Genomic DNA, 23,012 nt, shown 5'->3' on the forward strand with positions numbered 1-23,012 from the left:
GCGCTTCCGGCCTCGCAGTATGTAGCTAGCCGCTGCAGCTGCGCGGATCCGACAGGGCACCAGGGGGCGCTCGAGCCCTAGGCAGGGGCTCTGAGAATCGCGCCTGCGTGAAGAGTGCGCGAGAATGAGGTTGATTTCGGGGTTACAGAATCCTAGATTTATCACCTCTTTTGTTTTTTCTCAAAGATCACCTTTTCAGTAGCATTCCCTGGGTCATCCTAAATTCAGTCCCACTTCATTCCCCTTTCCCTCAGTTCTTATGATTCTTTTATGTTTTACTTTTGGGTTTTGTCTCCGTCCATTCGTATGAACGTCAAAAATGCAAGGTTTGTCTGTTGTGTTCACTGCTTATATCCCTATACCTGTAATAGGACGGTACAAGATAAGCATCAATAATATGTGTTGAGTGAAAGAATGAACTCAATCCACTGATTTTAAAAAGGAAAAAACGATCACAGAAGGGATTTGTGTATTTGTGTATTACTCTTGTGTGATTACGTACTGCGATTCTTTGTGTAATGGTTGAGAAAAACTGGGTTTGAATTCAGCTCCAACATTTATTGGCTGTGTCACCTTGGTCAAGTTAACCTCCATGCCTCAGTTTCCTCATCTGAAAATGGAGATAAGTGATTACATCAGTTTTGTGAGGATGAAATGAATTGCATGGAATGTGCTTAGAACTTACATGCCTGGAACATACTAAAAGCTAAGGAATTCTTAACCTTTACTGGAAAGCACCTCAGGTTGAAAGCCAAGTTCTGGCCAAAGTGCACCTTTTAGGAGGAGACTTCCTTGGTGGTCCCAGATGGTAAAGATAGTCTTCTCTGGTGGCTCAGATGGTAAAGAATCTGCCTGCAATGCAGGAGACTGGGGTTCAAGGTTCTCCAGAAGAACCCCTGGAGAAGGGCATGACAACCCACTCCAGTATTCTTGCCTGGAGAATTCCATGGACAGCGGAGCCTGGTGGGCTACAGTCCATGGAGTCACAGAGAGTTGGACACGACTGAGTGACTAATAACAAGAGGAGGCTTCTTTGATGGGAGCAAAGTAGCCCCACAATCACGCTCCTCTTCATTATTTTCTTCTTCTTCACATTCCTTATTAGAGGTTTCCTTGTTTATAATTAGTCTTAAGGGCCCAGCAGATCAGACTAAGGTCCTTTTTGGCCTCAGCGTTCTTATTCTTTCCTGTACCTGGCACCCACTCATAAATTTGTCTAAAGAATCATGTCAGGCTCTCCTATAAGGCACTGAAATCTTTCAGGACTAGAATTGTCATATTCATCTTTTAAACCCCCGTGTCCAGAGGGGAAGGAAATGGAATCTGGCCCTTCACTTTTTCCCCACAGGCAGACACCAAACTCCCCATAAGGCTAAATGAGGGAGGTATAGCTCAAGCAGGATGAGGAGGGCAAATGAAAAGCTGTCTTATCTTCCTTCCTCTCTCAGGTGACAGTAACATTTCTAAAATCTAGCAACACTGAGATCAGGGTGTTTTTGCCCTTTGCATACTCGAGTGCCACAGAAAAAAGAAAAAGCAAGAGAGTTCCAAAAAAACATCTACTTCTGCTTTATTGACTATCCCAAAGCCTTTGACTGTTTGAATCACAACAAACTGTGGAAAATTCTTAAGGAGATGGGAACACCAGACCACCTGATCTGCCTCCTGAGAAATCTGTATGCAGATTACCATAACTGTAAGCAACAGTTAGAACTGGGAATGAAACAACAGACTGGTTCCAAATAGGGAAAGGAGTATGTCAAGGCTGCTTATTTATTGTCACTCTGCTTATTTAATGTATATGCAGAGTACACCATGAGAAACGCTGGGCTGGATGAAGCACAAGCTGGAATCAAGATTGCAGGGAGAAATATCAATAACCTCAGATATGCAGATGACACCACCCTTATGGCAGAAAGCAAAGAACTAAAGAACCTCTTGATGAAAGTGAAAGAGGAGAGTGAAAAAGTTGACTTAAAGCTCAACATTCAGAAAACTAACATCATGGCATCTGGTCCTATCACTTCATGGCAAATGAAAACAGTGGAAACAGTGACAGACTTTATTTTTGGGGGGTTTCAAAATCACTGGAGGTGGTGACTGCAGCCATGAAATTAAAAGATGCTTGCTCCTTGGAAGAAAAGTTATGATCAACCTAGACAGCGTATTAAAAAGCAGAGACATTACTTTGCCAACAAAGGTCCATCTAGTCAAGGCTATGGTTTTTCCAGTAGTCACATATGGATGTGAGAGTTGGACTCTAAAGAAAGCTGAGCACCGAAGAATTGATGCTTTTGAACTGTGGTGTTGGAGAAGACTCTTGAGAGTCCCTTGGACTGCAGGGAGATCCAACCAGTCCATCCTAAAGGACATCAGTCCTGAGTGTTCACTGGAAGGACTGATGGCTGAAGTTGAAACTCCAATACTTTGGCCACCTGATGCGAAAAGCTGGAAAAGACCCTGATGGTGGGAAAGACTGAAGGCAGGAGGAGCAGGGAATGACAGAGGATGAGATGGTTGGATGGCATCACCGACTCAGGGGACATGAGTTTGAGTAAACTCCAGGAGGCCTGGTGTGCTGCAGTCCATGGGGTTGCAAAGAGTCGGAGACGACTGAGCGACTGAACTGAACTGGGCCACAGAAGAAGTCCCTAAGAAGCCCAGTCTGTCCTCACGTTGTCTACTACTCATGTTCTCCTAAGTGCCCCTGTGAGAGTTAGCTCACACCAGCAGATTATGGTGCAAATACCCAACTCTTGCCCCCAGCCTGGGCCCCCAGGCACATTGCTATCAGTTACCCCTGATAGCTATGGCCCTTCACACTTTACATCTTTAATGAAAATGGATCAAATTTGACACTGTAGGTGTACTTCTGCTATCTAGGCCCAAGAATGATTAAAAATTTAACCTGAGTTGCAGGTTTTCTACAGGGACTTGATCTGCATCAGTAGGAAGATCCAACACCAATGGAACTTGGACCTGCTGTGAGGATTAAATGAAAGAGATTCTGCTTTCTGTTAGCAGGGTCTGGGTTATTAGCGGGTGCTGGAGAAGTATCTGTTGACTGATTAGCCATTCCCCAGTACCTATCACAAATGAACTTAGAAATACTGAAAATAAACCACTCAATGTGGCAAGAAGGTAAAAAGAAAAAATTATGTCTTTTGCATTTTTGTGTGCATTTGTTATTAAAGCAAAGTATCCATTTTTCAAGTGCTCAGAGACTATAAACCACATTTTAAAAAACAAAGTCACTGCCTACATTTTGACACTTGGGGAAATTTACTCATTCAAAAATTTGCCTTAGTTGAGTATTTCAAACTCTGATTGGAAAACAAAAGTGTGATGAAAAGTTAGTGCTATATTTCTTTTATTTATATATATCTTAAGACACAGTTACTTTTTTCATTTTTTAATTACACAAATAATAAATACATTTTCAGTGTAGGAAAACTAGAAGCTACTAATAAGCAATGGTCTTATCTCTATCCTTCCAGATTTTATTTCTCTGAACATATAATGTATATTTTGTTACAATAATTCCTGTCCCTCCAAAAAAACTTCAAAAATAACAAAGATCAACAGTGAAACTAAAAGTAGACTGGTCTTAACTGTACCCCAGGTCCTAATTTATATTATATATACAAATCTATGTACATTCAACTTTGACTTTTAAAATCTAAATTGATGCTGTTAAAATAATACCAAACGATGCCACGTTTAACAGAAGCACTTTCAGAATACCTAAGAACTTGATTCAGGCATGTTGATGATTGCTGATAAAGAGTCAAGTATTATTTTTTTCATTAAATAAGTAGCTTTCTCTAGCATTCCATCTTCCTAAGAGAAGAAGGTTCTGCCAGTTCAGCCATAAGCTCCTCACACATATAGTTACTTTATAAATAAACTCTTCATTCATTCTGGTGTTCTTGAAAATATTCGTCAAACATAGAAGAAGACTCATCTTCATGTTCCTGACACCAAGGAAACACAAGATACAAAATACATTTAATTCAGAACTTCCCTGATGGTCCAGTGGCTAAGAATCTGCACTCCAAATGCAGGGGGCCCAGGTTCGACCCTTGGTCAAGGAACTAGATACCACATGCTGCAATTAAGAGTTCACATGCCACAACTAAAAACGATCCTGCATGCAGCACAGCCAAATAAATAAAATTTTAAAAAAAAAGAAGAAAATACATTCATTTCTCCTCAGTTAGACCTAATATGTGCTTACTATTTTTAGGCAATGCTCTGTAAAGAGCTAAGGCCCAGCACCAGCTCTGGGTGTTGTTCACAGTAATCAATAATAACAAAAGGAATGATGGATAGATGTTTCCAGATATGTGATAAATTAAAAGGCTTATGGGGAGTCCCTGGTGGCTCAGACGGTAAAGAATCCTCCTGGAATGCGGGAGACCTGGGTTCAATCCCTGGGATGGGAAGATTCCTTGGAGGAGGGCATGGCAACCCACTCTACTATTCTTGCCTGGAGACTCCCATGGACAGAGGAGCCTGGCAGGCTACAGTCCACAGGGTCGCAGAGAGTTGGACCTGACTGAGCAATTAAGCACAGCACAGCAAAAGGTTTATGTCCCATTAAAAGTAAACTCTTACTTGAGTTTACATTCATGTCAATTCTCAGCTAATGTGCTGGGAGAGGGCCCCACTGACATTTGTGAGGGCAGCCCAAGGCCAGTTGAACTTCACCTCCTCTTTGCATATATGCCCATGCTCTGAGTACAAAGAATTCAACTCAGTAATATGTATTAACTCAATGAAAGGCAGAGTAAAACTGGTATTGCTTGTTTAGCACAGGTGTCAATTTCAAAGATTACCTAGAACAGCCTAGCCTACTGCCACCATGAAGACAAAATTTAGACTTGCTGGGATTATGCAGGAGGCTAGAGTGCTGGTAAACACTCTTACATATAGGCAGTAACACCCCAAACCAGAAATTACCTTTGGTTCTTTAAATTCCAAGTCTTCTCCATACTGGATGGCAAAATCAATATGCTGTAATACAATGTTCATGCTTTCTTCATCTGACTGATCATAAGGCAAAAATCGAACCATGCTGTAGTCATCAATCTACAAGTTGAGGATTTCAGAAAAGGTCATTCTGAGGTATACAATACTTAATTTTCAAATTATATTTGAGTTTTGTAACCATTTACAACTTCTGATTAAAATCAGCTGTGTGTGTGCTGTGGAGAGGAGAGACAGAGACATAACAACAGCAAATCTATACTGATTTTTCTGACCTCTGACCAACTACAACACTTAACTAGACATTGTTTCATTGGCATTTACCTGAATTCAAAAACCACTGGAAATTTCATAAGGGCAAAGACAGTTCTGAACTCCCAAAACAGCTTAGAATAATAGGTATGTCATTTTATTTATTGGCTATTGCCAGTGATTGCTTCTAAATTCAACTGCTGACCAGCCAGTCCACAGACTCCCACCCTCCCACCTTTGCAAGGGAATAGGGTTGGCCTGTGCTTTCCAAAACAGTGGCCACTGAATGGATGCTGATAAACACCTGACAAGGCCATTAAAAACAAAACTCAACAACTTCAAAAGCTTACCAGTCCACATATAGCGTTAGTCAATTTTTTGAATTTTTTGCTTCTTAAGTCACTTGTAGAGTCATCTAATAAAGAATACATGTCTGGATCTAGAAACCTTTAAAAGTGAGAAAGAAGACAGATAAATAAAATAAGAATAAATCAGGAAACTAGTTTTATAGCTTCACATTTAAATGAAGCTTAGAGGGTTCATCTCAGCAACAGAGATGTGATGATAACGGAAATGAACTTACTTCTCAATTTCCTTTTTAGCTTTCTTACTCAGCAGATCCATTTTCGTCATGACGTTAACTTGAGGAATTTCTAGAGAGATCATAGCACTCAGAGCTGCCAAAATGCCAGATATAAACTGAAGGAGGAAACAGAAAAGGGAAGATGAATTAACTTTGTATGAAGAAAGTTCCCTGGTCTCTTTGCACAAAAGAGAGGTTTCTGCTCCTCTCTGAGCAAAACTGGCCTAAGTAAAAGAAGGGCTAATTCTAAAGACAGGACATTTCACTAATCAGATGGTTGACTCCTGGTTTCCCAGGGTGAGGAAGAGATGGGAAAAGGTAGACATAAACAACAGTGATCACAATTCTCAATTTAGATGATATCTTTAATCATTCCTATCAAATATTCCTTCAGTTCATTTCAGTCGCTCAGTTGTGTTTGACTCTTTGTGACCCCATGAATCACAGCATGCCAGGCCTCCCTGTCCATCACCAACTCCCAGAGTTCACCCAAACTCATGTGCATCGACTCGGTGACGCCATCCAGCCATCTCATCCTCTGTCGTCCCCTTCTCCCCAGCCCCCAATCCCTCCCAGCATCAGGGTCTTTTCCAATGTGTCAGCTCTTCGCATGAGGTGGCCAAAGTATTGGAGTTTCAGCCTCAGCATCAGTCCTTCCAATGAACACCCAGGACTGGTCTCCTTTAGGATGGACTGGTTGGATCTCCTTGCAGTCCAAGGGACTCTCAAGAGTCTTCTCCAACACCACAGTTCAAAAGCATCAATTCCTTGACACTCAGCTTTCTTCACAGTCCAACTCTCACATCCATACATGACCACTGGAAAAACCATAGCCTTGACTAGATGGACCTTTGTTGGCAAAGTAATGTCTCTGCTTTTTAATATGCTATCTAGGTTGGTCATAACTTTCCTTCCAAGGAGTAAGTGTCTTTTAATTTCATGGCTGCAATCACCATCTGCAGTGATTTGGGAGCCCCCAAAAATACAGTCTGACACTGTTTCCACTGTTTCCCCATCTATTTCCCATTAAACGATGGGACCAGAAGCCATGATCTTAGTTTTCTGAATGTTGAGCTTTAAGCCAATCTTTTCACTCTCCTCTTTCAAAAGGCTTTTTAGTTCCTCTTCACTTTCTGCTATAAGGGTGGTATCATCTGCATATCTGAGGTTATTGATATTTCTCCCTTGTTTCCAGCCTGTGCTTCTTCCAGCCCAGCATTTCTCATGATGTACTCTGCATATATGTTAAATAAGCAGGGTGACAATATACAGCCTTGATGTACTCCTTTTCCTATTTGGAACCAGTCTGTTGTTCCATGTCCAGTTCTAACTGTTGCTTCCTGACCTGTATATAGGTTTCTCAAGAGGCAGGTCAGGTGGTTTGGGATTCCTTAGGGGCTACTAATGAGAAGTAAAGTTTGTTTTAGATAGTTCATAAACTAGACAAACCATTATCAGAAAAACAGATGTATATATGCACACATCTGCCTAATTTTTCTTCATAGTAGTACTCTCAAATCTGTATAGTATAATTTACCATATAAATTTTAAAAATACATTATTATAGCAACTTCCTTGGCGGTCCAGTGGTTAAGACTCAGTGCTTCCACTTCAGGAGGCACAGTTCAAAAGATCCTGCATGCCACAAAGCATGGCCAAAAAAAATTATTATAATAATTTAATAATAAGGGATATTAAATAACTCTGGAGTATAGTTTGGGAAATATTCAGAATCAAAAAACAATTAAAGGAGATTGTCATCTGCCTGTACCCATGACTAAAGAATTGACAACAGATATATTCTCAAACCTTGAATGACTCCACCATGAACTGAGAATCAACAAGAAAAACTCCACAGACTCGAAACTCCCACTGTTCCAGCTGCTGGACCAGCTGTTTCATCACAGGCAGGTGAGTGTACAACTCAATCTGACCTACATGGAGAACATTACAAGACTGTTACAATCAGGACACAAGGTAAATTATCAAAGTACAGAAAAAAATTTTGCCATAAGACAGCTGAGAAAATGAAAAAAAAGGAAGTCAACCTCTGGTGGTAATTTGTTCAACTTTTAAGGGATTTTACAGGCTCTTAAAGCAATCACAATACCAAGAGAATCCCAAGGAAACTATTCAGTTTTATGTAGAAAGTGATGTTCTTCACACTTCTGTTTTAGCTAATCAAAAGCAAGTACTATGAAGGTGTGTTAGGTTTGGGAATATTCATCAAGTTGTACACTTATGATATCTGCACTTTTCTGTGGATGTGTGTTCAATCAAAAACAAAAGGGAAACCAACACAATATTGTAAAGCAATTTCCCAATTAAAATAAAGAAAAAAAAGGGAAAAATATAAGAGTCACAAATGATCAAAACTAGGTTAGGCTCAAGTCTAAAATTCATGATTTGGCTTGAAAAGTCGGTGTGATCATTTGTCCCCTACCAGTCTCACCTCAGGACACTTCCCTTTGTTTACTGGGCACCTCAAACCCACCTGGCTCCTGCCTCAAGGTCTTCAGCCCATGCTTTCTGCCTGGAGAACAGTCTCCTTTGTCTCACCCTATGGCCTGGCTCACACACTACTTGGTCAGAAACCCCCCACCTCCCTGCTGCGTGCTGGTCTGTGCTGAAGCCTGTCACGAATATTAAATAATCATTAAATAATCATTTGGGTGATTTCTGATTTATACTGCCTAACATTCCCACTTTCCTATGAGCTCCATGAGGGCAGACACCATGGCCACTTTGATCTTTAGGTATTTCCAGTGAACAAGATAAGCACTCAGCAAACTCAGTGAATGAATAAGAGACGATGAATGAGCAAATGGCACCGTACTGCGGCAGGGTTTAGAGCTACAAATGCTAACTCCACTGTCTCCACTGAGGACTGAAAGAGCGTGATCTTAAGTAAAATGACACATTCAAATTGCTGACTTACCTGGACAATCAAAAAGGATGTAGTCATCCTCTACATGGCCAAGACAGTTCTCCAGCCAGTCAAAATTATTGGCAAAGTACTCCATGCAAAATACCAATCCTCCATTGGGACCAAACTGCAGAGTACTGTCCTCCATCACGTCATCCACCTCAATCAGTTCTCGGATGTCTGAAAACAACAGACAGGCCCAGAACACAAGAGCATCATCCTCACTGGTGATAATTAACAATTATATAGCAACTCACATGTATGAAATTATTTCTGTCCATGGCTATTCACTGTAGTAGTATCCATGGAAACAAATTAAATGCATTTTTTATAGCCAGACAATGGAATCCTGTGCAGCCACAAAAAAAGTTCTTTAAGTACTGATGTGATATGATCTCCCAGGTATACTGTTAAGTGAAAAGTGCAAAACTCTGTGTTAGAATGCCATCATTTGTGTTAAAAAAAAAAAAAAAGACAAAAATTTACTATGTATACATATATACATATACATTTTCTTTTACATGCATAGACTATGGAAAGATACCCTAGAAATTAGCAACACTGGCTGCCTCGAAAGAGGGAAGCCACCTTCCAGGACCCAGAGATAGGAGGAAGACATTTTCCTGCATACTTACTCTTTGTGCCTTTTGCAGTTTGAACAATGTGAATATACATTCAGTTCAGTTCAGTAGCTCAGTCCTGTCTGACTCTTTGCAACCCCATGAATCACAGCACCAGACCTCCCTGGCCATCACCAACTCCCGGAGTTCACTCAGACTCACGTCCATCGAGTCAGTGATGCCATCCAGCCATCTCATCTTCTGTTGTCCCCTTCTCCTCGTGTCCCCAATCCCTCCCAGCATGAGAGTCTTTTCCAATGAGTCAACTCTTCGCATGAGGTGGCGAAAGTATAGGAGTTTCAGCTTTAGCATCATTCCTTCCAAAGAAATCCCAGGGCTGATCTCCTTCAGAAAGGACTGGTTGGATCTCCTTGCAGTCCAAGGAACTCTCAAGAGTCTTCTCCAACACCACAGTTCAAAAGCATCAATTCTTCAGCGCTCAGCTTTCTTCACAGTCCAACTCTCACATCCATACATGACCACTGGAAAAACCATAGCTTTGACTAGATGGACTTTTGTTGGCAAAGTAATGTCTCTGCTTTTAAATATGCTATCTAGGTTGGTCATAATTTTCCTTCCAAGGAGTAAGCGTCTTTTAATTTCATGGCTGCAGTCACCATCTGCAGTGATTTTGAAGCCCCCCAAAATAAAGTCTGACACTGTTCCCACTGTTTCCCCATCTATTTGCCATGAAGTGATGGGACCAGAAGCCATGATCTTAGTTTTCTGAATGTTGAGCTTTAAGCCAATTTTTTCACTCTCCTCTTTCAAAAGGCTTTTTAGTTCCTCTTCACTTTTTGCCATAAGGGTGGTGTCATCTGCATATCTGAGGTTAGATATTTCTCCTGGCAATCTTGATTCCAGCTTGTGCTTCTTCCAGCCCAGCATTTCTATTCTTAAACTTATGGACAGAGGTTCGTGACATTGTATAGGAGGCAGTAATCAAGACCATCCCCAAGAAAAAGAAATGCAAAAAGGCAAAATGGTAGTCTGAGGAGGCCTTACAAATAGTTGAGAAAAGAAGAGAAGCAAAAGGCAACGAAGAAAAGGAAAGATATAAGCATCTGAATGCAGAGTTCCAAAGAATAGCAAGGAGAAATAAGAAAGGATTCCTCAGTGAACAACGCAAAGAAATACAGGAAAAAAACAGAATAGGAAAGACTAGAGATCTCTGCAAGAAAATTAGAGACATCAAGGAAACATTTCATGCAAAGATGGGCACAATAAAGGACAGCAATGGTATGGACCTAACAGAAGCAGAAGATATTAAGAAGACGTGGCAAGAATACACAGAACTATACAGAAAAGATCTTAATGACCCAGATAACCACAATGGTGCAATCACTCACCTAGAGCCAGATATCCTGGAGTGCGAAATCAAGTGGGCCTTAGAAAGCAGCACTACAAACAAAGCTAGTGGAGGTGATGGAATGTGAGTTGAGCTATTTCAAATCCTGAAAGATGATGCTGTGAAAGTGCTGCACTCAGTATGCCAGCAAATTTGGAAAACTCAGCAGTGGCCACAGGACTGGAAAAGGTCAGTTGTCATTCCAATCCCAAAGAAAGGCAATGCCAAAAAATGCTCAAACTACCACACAATTGCACTCATCTCACACGCTAGTAAAGTAATGCTCAAAATTCTCCAAGCCAGGCTTCAGGAATACATGATCCATGAACTTCCAGATGTTCAAGCTGGTTTTAGAAAAGGCAGAGGAACCAGAGATCGAATTGCCAACATCCTCTGGATCATCAAAAAAGCAAGAGAGTTCCAGAAAAACATCTATCTCTGCTTTATTGACTATGCCAAAGCCTTTGTGTGAATCACAACAAACTGTGGAAAAATTCTTAAAGAGATGGGAATACCAGACCACCTTACTCGCCTCCTGAGAAATCTGTATGCAGGTCAGGAAGCAACAGTTTTAACTGATTATGGAACAAGGGACTGGTTCCAAATCGGGGAAGAAGTACGCCAAGGCTGTATATTGTCACCCTGCTTATTTAACGTATATGCAGAGTACATCATGCAAAATGCCAGGCTGGATGAAGCAAAAGCTGGAATCAAGAGTGCCTGGAGAAATATTGATAACCTCAGATATGCAGATGACACCATCCTTATGGCAGAAAGTGAAGAGGAACTAAAAACCCTCTTGATGAAAGTTAAAGAGGAGAGTGAAAAAGTTGGCTTAAAGCTCAACATTCAGAAAACTAAGATCATGGCATCTGGTCCCATCACTTCATGGCAAATAGATGGGGAAACAATGGAAACAGTGTCAGACTTTATTTTCTTGGGCTCCAAAATCACTGCAGATGGCGACTGCAGCCATGAAATTAAAAAACACTTGCTCCTTGGAAGAAAAGCTATGACAAACCTCAGTCAGTTCAGTTTGTCACTCAGTCGTGTCCAACTCTTTGCAACCCCATGAATCGCAGCATGCCAGGCCTCCCTGTCCATCACCAACTCCCAGAGTTTACTCAAACTCATGTCCATACAGTCAGTGATGTCATCCAGCTATCTCATCCTCTGTCGTCCCCTTCTCCTCCTGCCCTTAATCCCTCCCAGCATCAGGGTCTTTTCCAATAAGACAACTCTTCGCGTGAGGTGGCCAAAGTGATTGGAGCTTCAGCATCAGTCCTTCCAATGAACACCCAGGACTGGTCTCCTTTAGGATGGACTGGCTGGATCTCCTTGCAGTCCAAGGGACTCTCAGGAGTCTTCTCCAACACCACAGTTCAAAAGTATCAATTCTTCAGCGCTCAGCTTTCTTTAAGTCCAACTCTCACATCCATACATGACCACTGGAAAAACCATAGCCTTGACTAGACAGACCTTTGTTGGCAAAGTTGTATCTCTGCTTTTCAATATGCTATCTGGGTTGGTCATAACTTTCCTTCTAAGGAGTAAACGTCTTTTAATTTCATGGCTGCAATCACCATCTACTGTGATTTTGCAGCCCCAAAAAACAAAATATGACACTGTTTCCACTCTTTCCCCATCTATTTCCCATGAAGTGATGGGACCGGATGCCATCATCTTAGTTTTCTGAATGTTGAGCTGTAAGCCAACTTTTTCACTCTCCTCTTTCACTTTCATCAAGAGGCTTCTGAGTTCCTCTTCACTTTCTGCCATAAGGGTGGTGTCATCTGCATATCTGAGGTTATTGATATTTCTCCCGGCAATCTTGATTCCAGCTTATGCCTTTTCCAGCCCAGCGTTTCTCATGATGTACTCTGCATAGAAGTTAAAGAAGCAGAGTGACAATATATAGCCTTGACGTACTCCTTTTCCTATTTGGAACCAGTTTGTTGTTCCATGTCCAGTTCTAACTGTTGCTTCCTGACCTGCGTATAAGCTTCTCAAGAGGCAAGTCAGGTGGTCTGGTATGCCCCTCTCTTTCAGAATTTTCCACAGTTTATTGTGATCCACACAGTCAAAGGCTTTGGCATAGTCAATAAAGCAGAAGTAGATATTTTTCTGGAACTCTCTTGCTTTTTCGATGATCCAGCGGATGTTGGCAATTTGATTTCTGGTTCCTCTATCTTTTCTAAAACCAGCTTGAACACCTGGAAGTTCATGGTTCACATATTGCTGAAGTCTGGCTTGGAGAATGTTGAGCATCACTTCACTAGCATGTGAGATGAGTGCAATTGTGCGGTAGGGCTTCCGTGGTGGCTCAGAGGTTTAAGCGTCTGCCTGGAATGCAGGAGACCCAGGTTCGATCCCTGGGTCGGGAAGATCCCCTGGAGAAGGAAATGGCAACCCACTCCAGTACTCTTGCCTGGAGAATCCCATGGAGGGAAGAGCCTGGTAGGCTACAGTCCATGGGCTCGCAAAGAGTCGGACACGACTGAGCAACTTTCCTTCCTTTCCTTTGAGCATTTTTTGGCATGGCCTTTCTTTGGGATAGGAATGAAAACTGACCTTTTCCAGTCCTGTGGCCACTGCTGAGTTTTCCAAATTTGCTGGCATATTGAGTGCAGCACTTACACAGCATCATCTTTCAGGATTTCAAATAGCTCAACTCGAATTCCATCACCTCCACTAGCTTTGTTCGTAGTGATGCTTTCTAAGGCCCACTTGACTTCACATTCCAGGATGTCTGGCTCTAGGTGAGTGATCACACCATCGTGATTATCTGGGTCGTGAAGCTCTTTTTTGTACAGTTCTTCTGTGTATTCTTGCTACCTCTTCTTAATATCTTCTGCTTCTGTTAGGTCTATACCATCCCAAGTCCAAGGTAAGAGAAACCCAAGTAAGACTGTAGGTGTTGCAAGAGAGCATCAGAGGGCAGACACACTGAAACCATAATCACAGAAAACTAGCCAATCTGATCACACGGACCACAGCCTTGTCTAACTCAATGAAACTAAGCCATGCCGTTTGGGGCCACGCAAGACGGACAGGTCATGCTGGAGAGGTCTGACAGAATGTGGTCCACTGGAGAAGGGAATGGCAAACCACTTCAGTATTCTTGCCTTGAGAACCCCATGAACAGTATGAAAAGGCAAAATGATAGGACACTGAAAGGGAAACTCCCCGGGTAGGTAGGTGCCCAATATGCTACTGGAGATCAGTGGAGAAGTAACTCCAGAAAGAATGAAGGGATGGAGCCAAAGCAAAAAAAATACCCAGTTGTGGATGTGACTGGTGATAGAAGCAAGGTGCGATGCTGTACAGAGCAATATTGCACAGGAACCTGGAATGTCAGGTCCATGAATCAAGGCAAATGGGAAGTGTCAAACAGGAGATGGCAAGAGTGAATGTCGACATTCTAGGGAATCAGCGAACTAAAATGGACTGGAATGGGTCAATTTAACTCAGATGACCATTATATCTACTACTGCAGGCAGGAATCCCTTAGAAGAAATGGAGTAGCCATCATGGTGAACAAGAGAGTCCGAAATATAGTACTTGGATGCAATCTCAAAAATGACAGAATGATCTCTGTTCATTTCCAAGGCAAACCATTCAATATCACAGTAATCCAAGCCTATGTATGCCCCAACCAGTAACATTGAAGAAGCTGAAGTTGAACGGTTCTATGAAGACCTACAAGACATTTTAGAACTAACACCCAAAAAAGATGTCCTTTTCATTATAGGGGACTGGAATGCAAAAGTAGGAAGTCAAGAAACACCTGGGGTAACAGGCAAATTTGGCCTTGGAGCACAGAATAAAGCAGGGCAAAGGCTAATACAGTTTTGCGAAGAGAACGCACTGGTCATAGCAAACACCCTCTTCCAATAACACAAGAGAAGACTCTACACGTGGACATCACCAGATGGTCAACACCGAAATCAGATTGATTATATTCTTTGCAGCCAAAGATGAAGAAGCTCTATACAGTCAGCAAAAACAAGACCGGGAGCGGACTGTGGCTCAGATCATGAACTCCTTATTGCTAAATTCAGACTTAAATTGAAGAAAGTGGGGAAAACCACTAGACCATTCAGGTATGACCTAAATTAAATCCCTTATTATACAATGGAAGTGAGAAATAGATTTAAGGGACTAGATCTGATAGACAGAGTGCCTGATGAACTATGGATGGAGGTTCATGACATTGTACAGGAGACAGGGATCAAGACCATCCCCATGGAAAAGAAATACAAAAAAGCAAAATGGCTGTCTGGGGAGGTCTTACAAATAGCTGTGAAAAGAAGAGAAGCGAAAAGCTAAGGAGAAAAGGAAAGATACAAGCATCCGAATGCAGAGTTCCAAAGAATAGCAAGGAGAGATAAGAAAGCCTTCCTCACCGATCAATGCAAAGAAATAGAGGAAAACAACAGAATGGGAAAGACTAGAGATCTCTTCAAGAAAATTAGAGATACCAAGGGTACATTTCATGCAAAGATGGGCTCGATGACAAACCTAGACAGCATATTAAAAAGCAGAGACATCACTTTGCCAACAAAGGTCCATCTAGTCAGAGCTATGGTTTTTCCAGTAGTCATGTATGGATGTGAGAGCTGGACTATAAAGTAAGCTGAGTGCCAAACAATTGATGCTTTTGAACTCTGGTGTTGGAGAAGAGTCTTGAGAGAGTCCCTTGGGCTGCAAGGAGATCAAACCAGTCAATCCTAAAGGAAATCAGTCCTGAATATTCATTGAAAGAACTGATGTTGAAGCAGAAACTCCAATAGTTTGGCCACCTGATGGGAAGAACTGATTCACTGGAAAAGATCCTGATGCTGGGAAAGACTGAAGGCAGGAAGAGAAGGGGATGACAGAGGATGAGATGATTGGATGGCATCACCAACTCAATGGACATGAATTTGAGCAAGCTCCAGGAGCTGGTGATGGACGGGGAAACCTGGCGTGCTGCAGTCCATGAGGCTGCAAAGAGTCAGACATGACTGAGCAACAGAATTGAACTGAACTGATAAACAAGTAAAACAAAATCAAACAAAGAAAACCAATTCCATTTCTTAATTTGATGGCCCGGGGTTCCCCTGGTGAAGCAATAGCTAAGAATCCACCTGCCAATGTAGGGGACACGAGTTCGATCCCTGTTCCAAGAAGATCCCACATGGAGCAACTACTGAGTCCAGACGGCCAAAGCCTGTGCTCCACAACAAAGAAATCACCACAATGAGAAGCCCAAGCACCACAATGAAGAGTAGCCCCTACTTGCTGCAACTAGAGAAAGCTCTCACAAAGCAACAAAGATCCAATGCAACCAAAATAAACATCTTTAAATATATATATATATATATAAAATGATCCTACACTGACTTGTCTTCCTCCCCAGTAAACAGGATCATGCAGTCAACAGCTCAAGTCAGAAACCTAACAGTGACTCTTGATCCCTCCCTTTCTTCCAACCTTTTTAGTTCAATCTCCCACAAAATGTGCTAATTCTATTTGCAAAATATATACCTGTCTGCAGCCATGAAATTAAAAGATGCTTACTCCTTGGAAGGAAAGTTATGACCAACCTAGACAGCATATTCAAAAGAAGAGACATTACTTTGCCAACAAAGGTCCATCTAGTCAAGGCTATGGTTTTTCCAGTAGTCATGTATGGATGTGAGAGTTGGACTGTGAAGCAGAGCACCAAAGAATAGATGCTTTTGAACTGTGGTGTTGGAGAAGACTCTTGAGAGTCCCTTGGACTGCAAGGAGATCCAACCAGTCCATTCTAAAGGAGATCAGTCCTGGGTGTTCATTGGAAGGACTGATGCTGAGGCTGAAACTCCAATACTTTGGCCACCTCATGCGAAGAGTTTACTCATTGGAAAAGACCCTGATGCTGGGAGGGATTGGGGGCAGGAGAAGGGGACGACAGAGGATGAGATGGCTGGATGGCATCACTGACTGGATGGACATGAGTTTGAGTAAACTCTGGGAGTTGGTGATGGACAGGGAGGCCTGGCGTGCTGCGATTCATGGGATCGCAAAGAGTCGGAACGACTGAGCGACTGAATTGAACTGATACCTGTCTGCACCTTTGTATCTCCACCACGACCACCCCAGTCCCCCTTCTAGTCTTGACTCTCTCGAGTCCATTTTTCATCTGAGAGCCAGAGATATTTTTAAAAACATAAATCAGATGTCAGTTCTCTCCCCTGCTGGAAACCCTCAAATGGCATTTCACAGTTGAAAGGTGCTATGAATTGAGGGGGTTTTTTTGATTTGCTTTTTTTTTTTTTTGCTCTGCTGTACGCAGCCTGCAGGGGGTCTAATCCATGGCCCTGCAATGGCAATATGGAGTCCTACTGGACTGCCATGGAATTCCTTTATGAGTATTTGTGTCCCTCTAAAACTCATGCTGAAAACCTAATGCCCAGCGTGATGATATTAATTAGTGGGACTTTGGGAAGATGAATGAGATCAGTGCTCTCATAAAAGAGGTCCCAAGAGATCCCTCGCCCACTTCCATCATATGAGGACACAGTGAGAAGTCGTCAGTCTAGAAGTGGAAAAGGGCCTTCACCAGAACCTGACCATGCTGGCAGCACCCTAATCTTGAGCTTCCAGGCCCCAAAACTGTGAGAAATCCATTTCTTTTGTTTAGAAGCCACCCAGTCTGTAGTGTTTTGTTACAGCATCCCAAACAGACTAACAGGGTGAAAAAAAACAGGATAAAAGCCATACTTCTCTTGTCCTACTAGCTGCTACCCATCTCCTTCCTTCACTTCTTATGCCCCAGCTCATCAACACCTTTGCTTTGTCTGGAACACACCAAACCCTTTCCCATCTTTCGGCTATATAGTGACCTTGATGTTTCTTCATCTTGGAAAGCCTTTTGCCAGCTTGGTGAGCATGTTACCATCTTCAGGTCTAGGCCCTAATAGCCCCTCCTCAGAGATGTCATCCCTGACTATGCTACCTAAAGCATTCTTCCCTAGTTATTTCTTCACATCAGCCTATAGCAGCACTTATCACAATCTGCAACCCATTTTATCATTTTGCTTATGTCCCTTGCTAAAAGGCCCACAAAGGCAGGGAGAATATCTGTGTTCTTCTCTGTTACGACTCTGGTGTCCAGCATAAAGCAAGTGCTCAGTAGACATCTGAATAAATTAAAAGATTAAAAAACATAACAAAATATTTAAAGGTTGCTCACTTATAGTATAGTACGATCAGCAGTAAAACAGATTTACCAAACAGGATCAAACACGAAAAAAACAGAAGGGAAGGGTGGTGAGGGAGCGTGTACTCACTTTTCATTCCTACATCAGAAACTAAGAAAGGATACTGTCACACACATCAACATGAGCTGATGTCACCACATGACATTCAGCCTCATGATGTTCACCATGAAAGCAGGGGACCAGGCTGCATTAATTTTCAGCTTTTGTGTGCAGCAGCCAGCACTCACTGCCTCCCCACTCTCCTATTTTTCCTGAAGGAGGGGGAAGGCTCTGCTCAGGACTTACCAGCCATCACGGAATAGTTGAAATGTTCTGCTGCAGGATCTAGGTTCACAACTTGGACAGATCGATTGAGGGCTTCACAGTGCTGCACCATGGTGGCACAGTAAGTGCTCTGTAATGTCACAAGCACGAGGGGTTAGAACAAAGCTCAGTATAGTGCTTACCCCTCCACCTCCAGAAGGACTCTCCACCCACCTTGGGCAGAGTCTACTAAGGCCAAAACTATTCCTTCATTGACCAAGAAGCTAAAAGGCATTAGGCTGGGGGTTAGGACACCTGACTGGGCTGTGGATCCAGACCTGGCTCAGACTCATGGGGAGGTGCTTTTGCATTCTCTCCCTAAATTTTCTTGTCTCTAAATGTGATGTCTTCCATGATCACTAAGGCTCCTTACTGCTCTCATCTGCAACAAGCAGAATTTAAAGGGAAAATTTCTGATTACACTGTGCAGCATCTAACACATGATGTATCCACTAGGATTGGTACAGTCCAAACAAAGCTTTAGGTAGGCTGGTTAGGGATGATGTATCTGAGAAGAGAGTATCTGAGCTGAGGGACAGCAATGAGCTTGTCAGGCCAGCGGAATAACAATCCAAGATGAGAGAACATTAGGCCAATAAAACAGCCTGGCAATACGCTTTCAGTTTACACCTTCTGGTTTACAGAATTCTTCATCCCTCATATACTACATTAAGGCTACTTGTCTGTCTCTCCCTCCCTCTATTTAAAGGCAGGGATGTGTTAGGAATTCCCTGGCAATCTAGTGGTTAGGACTTGGTGCTTTCACTGCTGGGGCAGGGTTTGATCCCTGGTCTGGGAACTAAGATCCTACAAGCTGCCTGACACAACCAATAAATAAAGAAAGGCAGGGATGTGTCTTATTCAGTTTTATAAGCCTAGGGGCCATAACATACTTCCCAGGTGGCTCTGTGGTAAAGAATCTGCCTGCCAGTGCAGGAGACGTGGGTTTGATCAATGGGTCTGGAAGATCCAATGGAAGAGGAAATGGCAACCCACTCCAGTATTCTTGCCTGAAAAATCCCAGGAAGAGAGGAGTCTGGTGGGCTACAATCCATGGAGTTTCAAAGAACTGGCCATGACTGAGCAACTGAGATGCACGCAGGAGCTATAACAGTACCTGGTACATAATAAGTACTTAATAATTATTTCTAATTGATTAATATGTTTGAATAAACTCCATCAGGGCAGAGGATTTTTGTGTGTGTATTTTAGTCACAACACAATCCCCCAGAGTATTTCTGATAGTAGGCATCAAAAGTTTATAGAAAGATACTTATTTAACACAGTGTGAAAGTTAATCTAGAATATAAAAATAACCTCTATTATGCTTTTATCTTTCTCCTCAGTGACTTGACACACACTGTTCTCTCTGCCTAGGAGCCCTCTCTAAATATCACACTACATTTTAATCGACCAGTCACCTATAAGTGTGATAGCAGTCTACTATTCACTCCAGTATTCTTGCCTGGAGAATCCCATGGACAGAGGAGCCTGGTGGGCTACCATCCATGGGGTCGCAAAGAGTCGGACATGACTGAGCAACTAACACACACATACACATCCCAAATAGACTACTGGCTCCAGGAAAGCAAGGATCACACCATTGTCACCTGTGTATCTCCTGCATCCAGAATAAGCCAAGAATCAGAGGAATGAGTTTGTCAACTGAAAAACTGAAGCCACAAAACACTTTCACAGACTCGTGTTTCCCACACTCCTGTTATTTGATCAATATACTCACAATTTCTACCATATTTAAGAGCCTCTAATAGGATTTCCTTAATAGTTGCTTACAAGAAAAAATTGTATCTCTAACCAGAAAAGCAGCTATGCTTATCATAACGTGAAGATAACCATAAAAGATAACACAACTTTAAAACTCTTTTAGTTCTAGGTAAATATAATTGCCTGTCAAAAGCTCTGAGTCTAAGATCTGCTCTTGAAAAAGAGGAGAATTAAAGACGTGTTGAAGACACAAAGAAAGGTAATCCCAAAGAATGCTCAAACTACCGCACAATTGCACTCATCTCACACGCTGCTGCTGCTGCTGCTAAATCGCTTTAGTTGTGTCTGACTCTGTACGACCCCATAGATGGGCAGCCCACCAGGCTCCCCCGTCCCTGGGATTCTCCAGCCAAGAACACTGGAGTGGGTTGCCATTTCCTTCTCCAATGCATGAAAGTGAAAAGTGAAAGTGAAATTGCTCAGTTGTGTCCGACTCCTAGCGACCCATGGACTGCAGCCCACCAGGCCCCTCCATCCATGGGATTTTCCAGGCAAGAGTACTGGAGTGGGTTGCCATTGCCTTCTCTGTCTCACACGCTAGTAATGCTCAAAATTCTCCAAGCCAGGCTTCAGCAATATGTGAACCGTGAACTTCCTGATGTTCAAGCTGGTTTTAGAAAAGGCAGAGGAACCAGAGATCAAATTGCCAACATCCGCTGGATCATTGAAAAAGCAAGAGAGTTCCAGAAAAACATCTACTTCTGCTTTATTGACTATGCCAAAGCCTTTGACTGTGTGGATCACAATAAACTGTGGAAAATTCTGAAAGAGATGAGAATACCAGACCACCTGACCTGCTTCTTGAGAAACCTGTATACAGGTCAGGAAGCAACAGTTAGAACTGGACATGGAACAACAGACTGGTTCCAAATAGGAAAAGGAGTATGTCAAGGCTGTATATTGTCACCCTGCTTATTTAATGTATATGCAGAGTACCTCATGCAAAATTCCGGGCTGGATGAAGCACAAGCTGGAATCAAGATTGCAGGGAGAAATATCAATAACCTCAGATATGCAGATGACACCACCCTTATGGCAGAAAGTGAGGAAGAACTAAAGAGTTTCTTGATGAAAGTGAAAGAGGAGAGTGAAAAAGTTGGCTTAAAGCTCAACATTCAGAAAACTAAGATCATGGCATCCAGTCCCATCACTTCATGGCAAATAGATGGGAAAACTGGAAACAGTGGCTGACTTTATTTTTCTGGGCTCCAAAATCACTGTGGATGGTGATTGCAGCCATGAAATTAAAAGATGCTTGCTCCTTGGAAGCAAAGTTATGACCAACCTAGACAGCATATTAAAAAGCAGAGACATTACTTTGCCAACAAAGGTCTGTCTAGTCAAGGCTATGGTTTTTCCAGTAGTCATGTATGGATGTGAAGAGTTGGACTTAAAGAAAGCTGAGCACAGAAGAATTGATGCTTTTGAACTGTGGTGTTGGAGAAGACTCTTGAGAGTCCCTTGGACTGCAAGGAGATCCAACCAGTCCATCCTAAAGGAGACCAGTCCTGGGTGTTCATTGGAGGGACTGATGTTGAAGCTGCTGCTGCTGCTGCTAAGTCGCTTCAGTCCTGTCCGACTCTGTGCGACCCCATAGACGGCAGCCCACCAGGCTCCCCCGTCCCTGGGATTCGCCAGCCAAGAACACTGGAGTGGGTTGCCATTTCCTTCTCCAATGCATGCAAGTGAAAAGTGAAAGTGAAGTCGCTCAGTCGTGTCCGACTCTTAGTGACCCCATGGACTGCAGCCCACCAGGCTCCTCCATCCATTGGATTTTCCAGGCAAGAGTACTGGAGTGGGGTGCCATTGCCTTCTCCGGATGTTGCAGCTGAAACTCCAATAATTTGGCCACCTGATGAGGAGAGCTAACTCATTTGAAAAAACCCTGATGCTGGGAAAGATTGAGGGCCGGAGGAGAAAGGGACGACAGAGGATGAGATGGCTGGATGGCATCACCGACTCGATGGACATGGGTTTGGGCGGACTCCGGGAGTTGGTGATGGACAGGAAGGCCTGGCGTGCTGCGGTTCATGGGATCGCGAAGAGTCGGACATGACTGAGCAACTGAACTGAACTGAAGACACACTAGCACCAAACTGATGATTTCATCTCAATGCAAACTGAAAGAAAACTGAAAAGGGAGCGGCTTTCTCAATATACGATTCAATGTTCATTAATGTCAGGCCCATGTATTTCCTAAGTACACCGCAAGTCCACACCTCAAGTTCTGAGAAACAGTGATTAACGAGACCCCACCTTAAATTAACCTCCCGGGTTAAAGACACGGGCAGATTCTGGAGTTACACAAAACTGGATTCAAATTCCAGCCGTCACTTACTAGCTGTGCGATCTTGAGCAAAAACTTAAGTCTCATTTTCCTTACCGGCAAAGTAGGATAACAGGACTTAACTCACGGGGTTGTTGTGGAAACAAGTTTAAGCGCAGTATCTTGGGCTTAATTATGCGATAAAAACTAGCAACTATCACTAATTTCCTTTCAAAAGAACAACAAAAAGGACAGTGAAGCCCAGGCTGCAGAAGCGAGCTGCCCAGGTCTCAGGGTCCCCAATACAACCGCCAGCCCTTCCCTCAGGACCCGAACCTCCCTACCTCCCACAAACTCCGACATTTCCCTCCTTCGCCTGCCAAATCCTCACCTTCCCGCTGCCGGCGGGGCCCATAACCAGCTGAGCGTACCGAGGCATGGTAGCTCCCCCAGTTCCTGACGCCTCCAGTCGCACAGACTTAGAATCTGATCACCACGCTCCCTTCAGCCTTCGCGCTACGCCCACTAAGTTCCGGGAACACGAAGTAGAAACCAATCGCAACCCAACTTCCTTGGCGTCTTCTGTTCTGCCACGCCTCCGACTACGGAGCGTCCTGAAGGCCAAATCCCAAGAGAAACGCGTTTTGCCAAAAGGCCCGGGATATTTTGCGCGTGCGCAGAAGTAGTTGGCGG

General features: G+C 42.9%; 1 protein-coding gene across 4 annotated transcripts; it reads right to left on the reverse strand.

Annotated features, from left to right (window-relative positions):
• Positions 1–12: 12 nt before the first annotated feature.
• On the reverse strand, positions 13–22,846 carry GPN3 (GPN-loop GTPase 3). Of its 4 annotated transcripts, XR_009490947.1 has the most exons (9): positions 22,711–22,846; positions 18,251–18,359; positions 8,763–8,930; positions 7,634–7,758; positions 5,825–5,940; positions 5,592–5,688; positions 4,963–5,091; positions 503–610; positions 13–103 (listed from the first exon to the last, which is right to left on the reverse strand). XR_009490947.1 is itself a non-coding variant. In XM_005217762.5 (8 exons), the coding sequence occupies exons 1-8, from the start codon at positions 22,756–22,758 to the stop codon at positions 584–586; spliced, it is 819 nt and encodes a 272-aa protein (XP_005217819.1). In that variant the 5' UTR covers positions 22,759–22,846; the 3' UTR covers positions 13–583. The 4 variants fall into 4 exon arrangements, 3 of the variants coding, with proteins under 3 accessions (XP_005217819.1, XP_005217820.1, NP_001068740.1); XM_005217762.5 differs by having other exon boundaries at positions 13–610; XM_005217763.5 differs by lacking the exons at positions 13–103; positions 503–610 and adding an exon at positions 3,354–3,974 and having other exon boundaries at positions 22,751–22,846.
• Between the last annotated feature and the right edge of the window lie 166 nt (positions 22,847–23,012).

This window comes from Bos taurus, chromosome 17, assembly GCF_002263795.3.
Source record: "Bos taurus isolate L1 Dominette 01449 registration number 42190680 breed Hereford chromosome 17, ARS-UCD2.0, whole genome shotgun sequence".
NCBI classification, from domain to species: Eukaryota; Metazoa; Chordata; class Mammalia; order Artiodactyla; family Bovidae; genus Bos; species Bos taurus.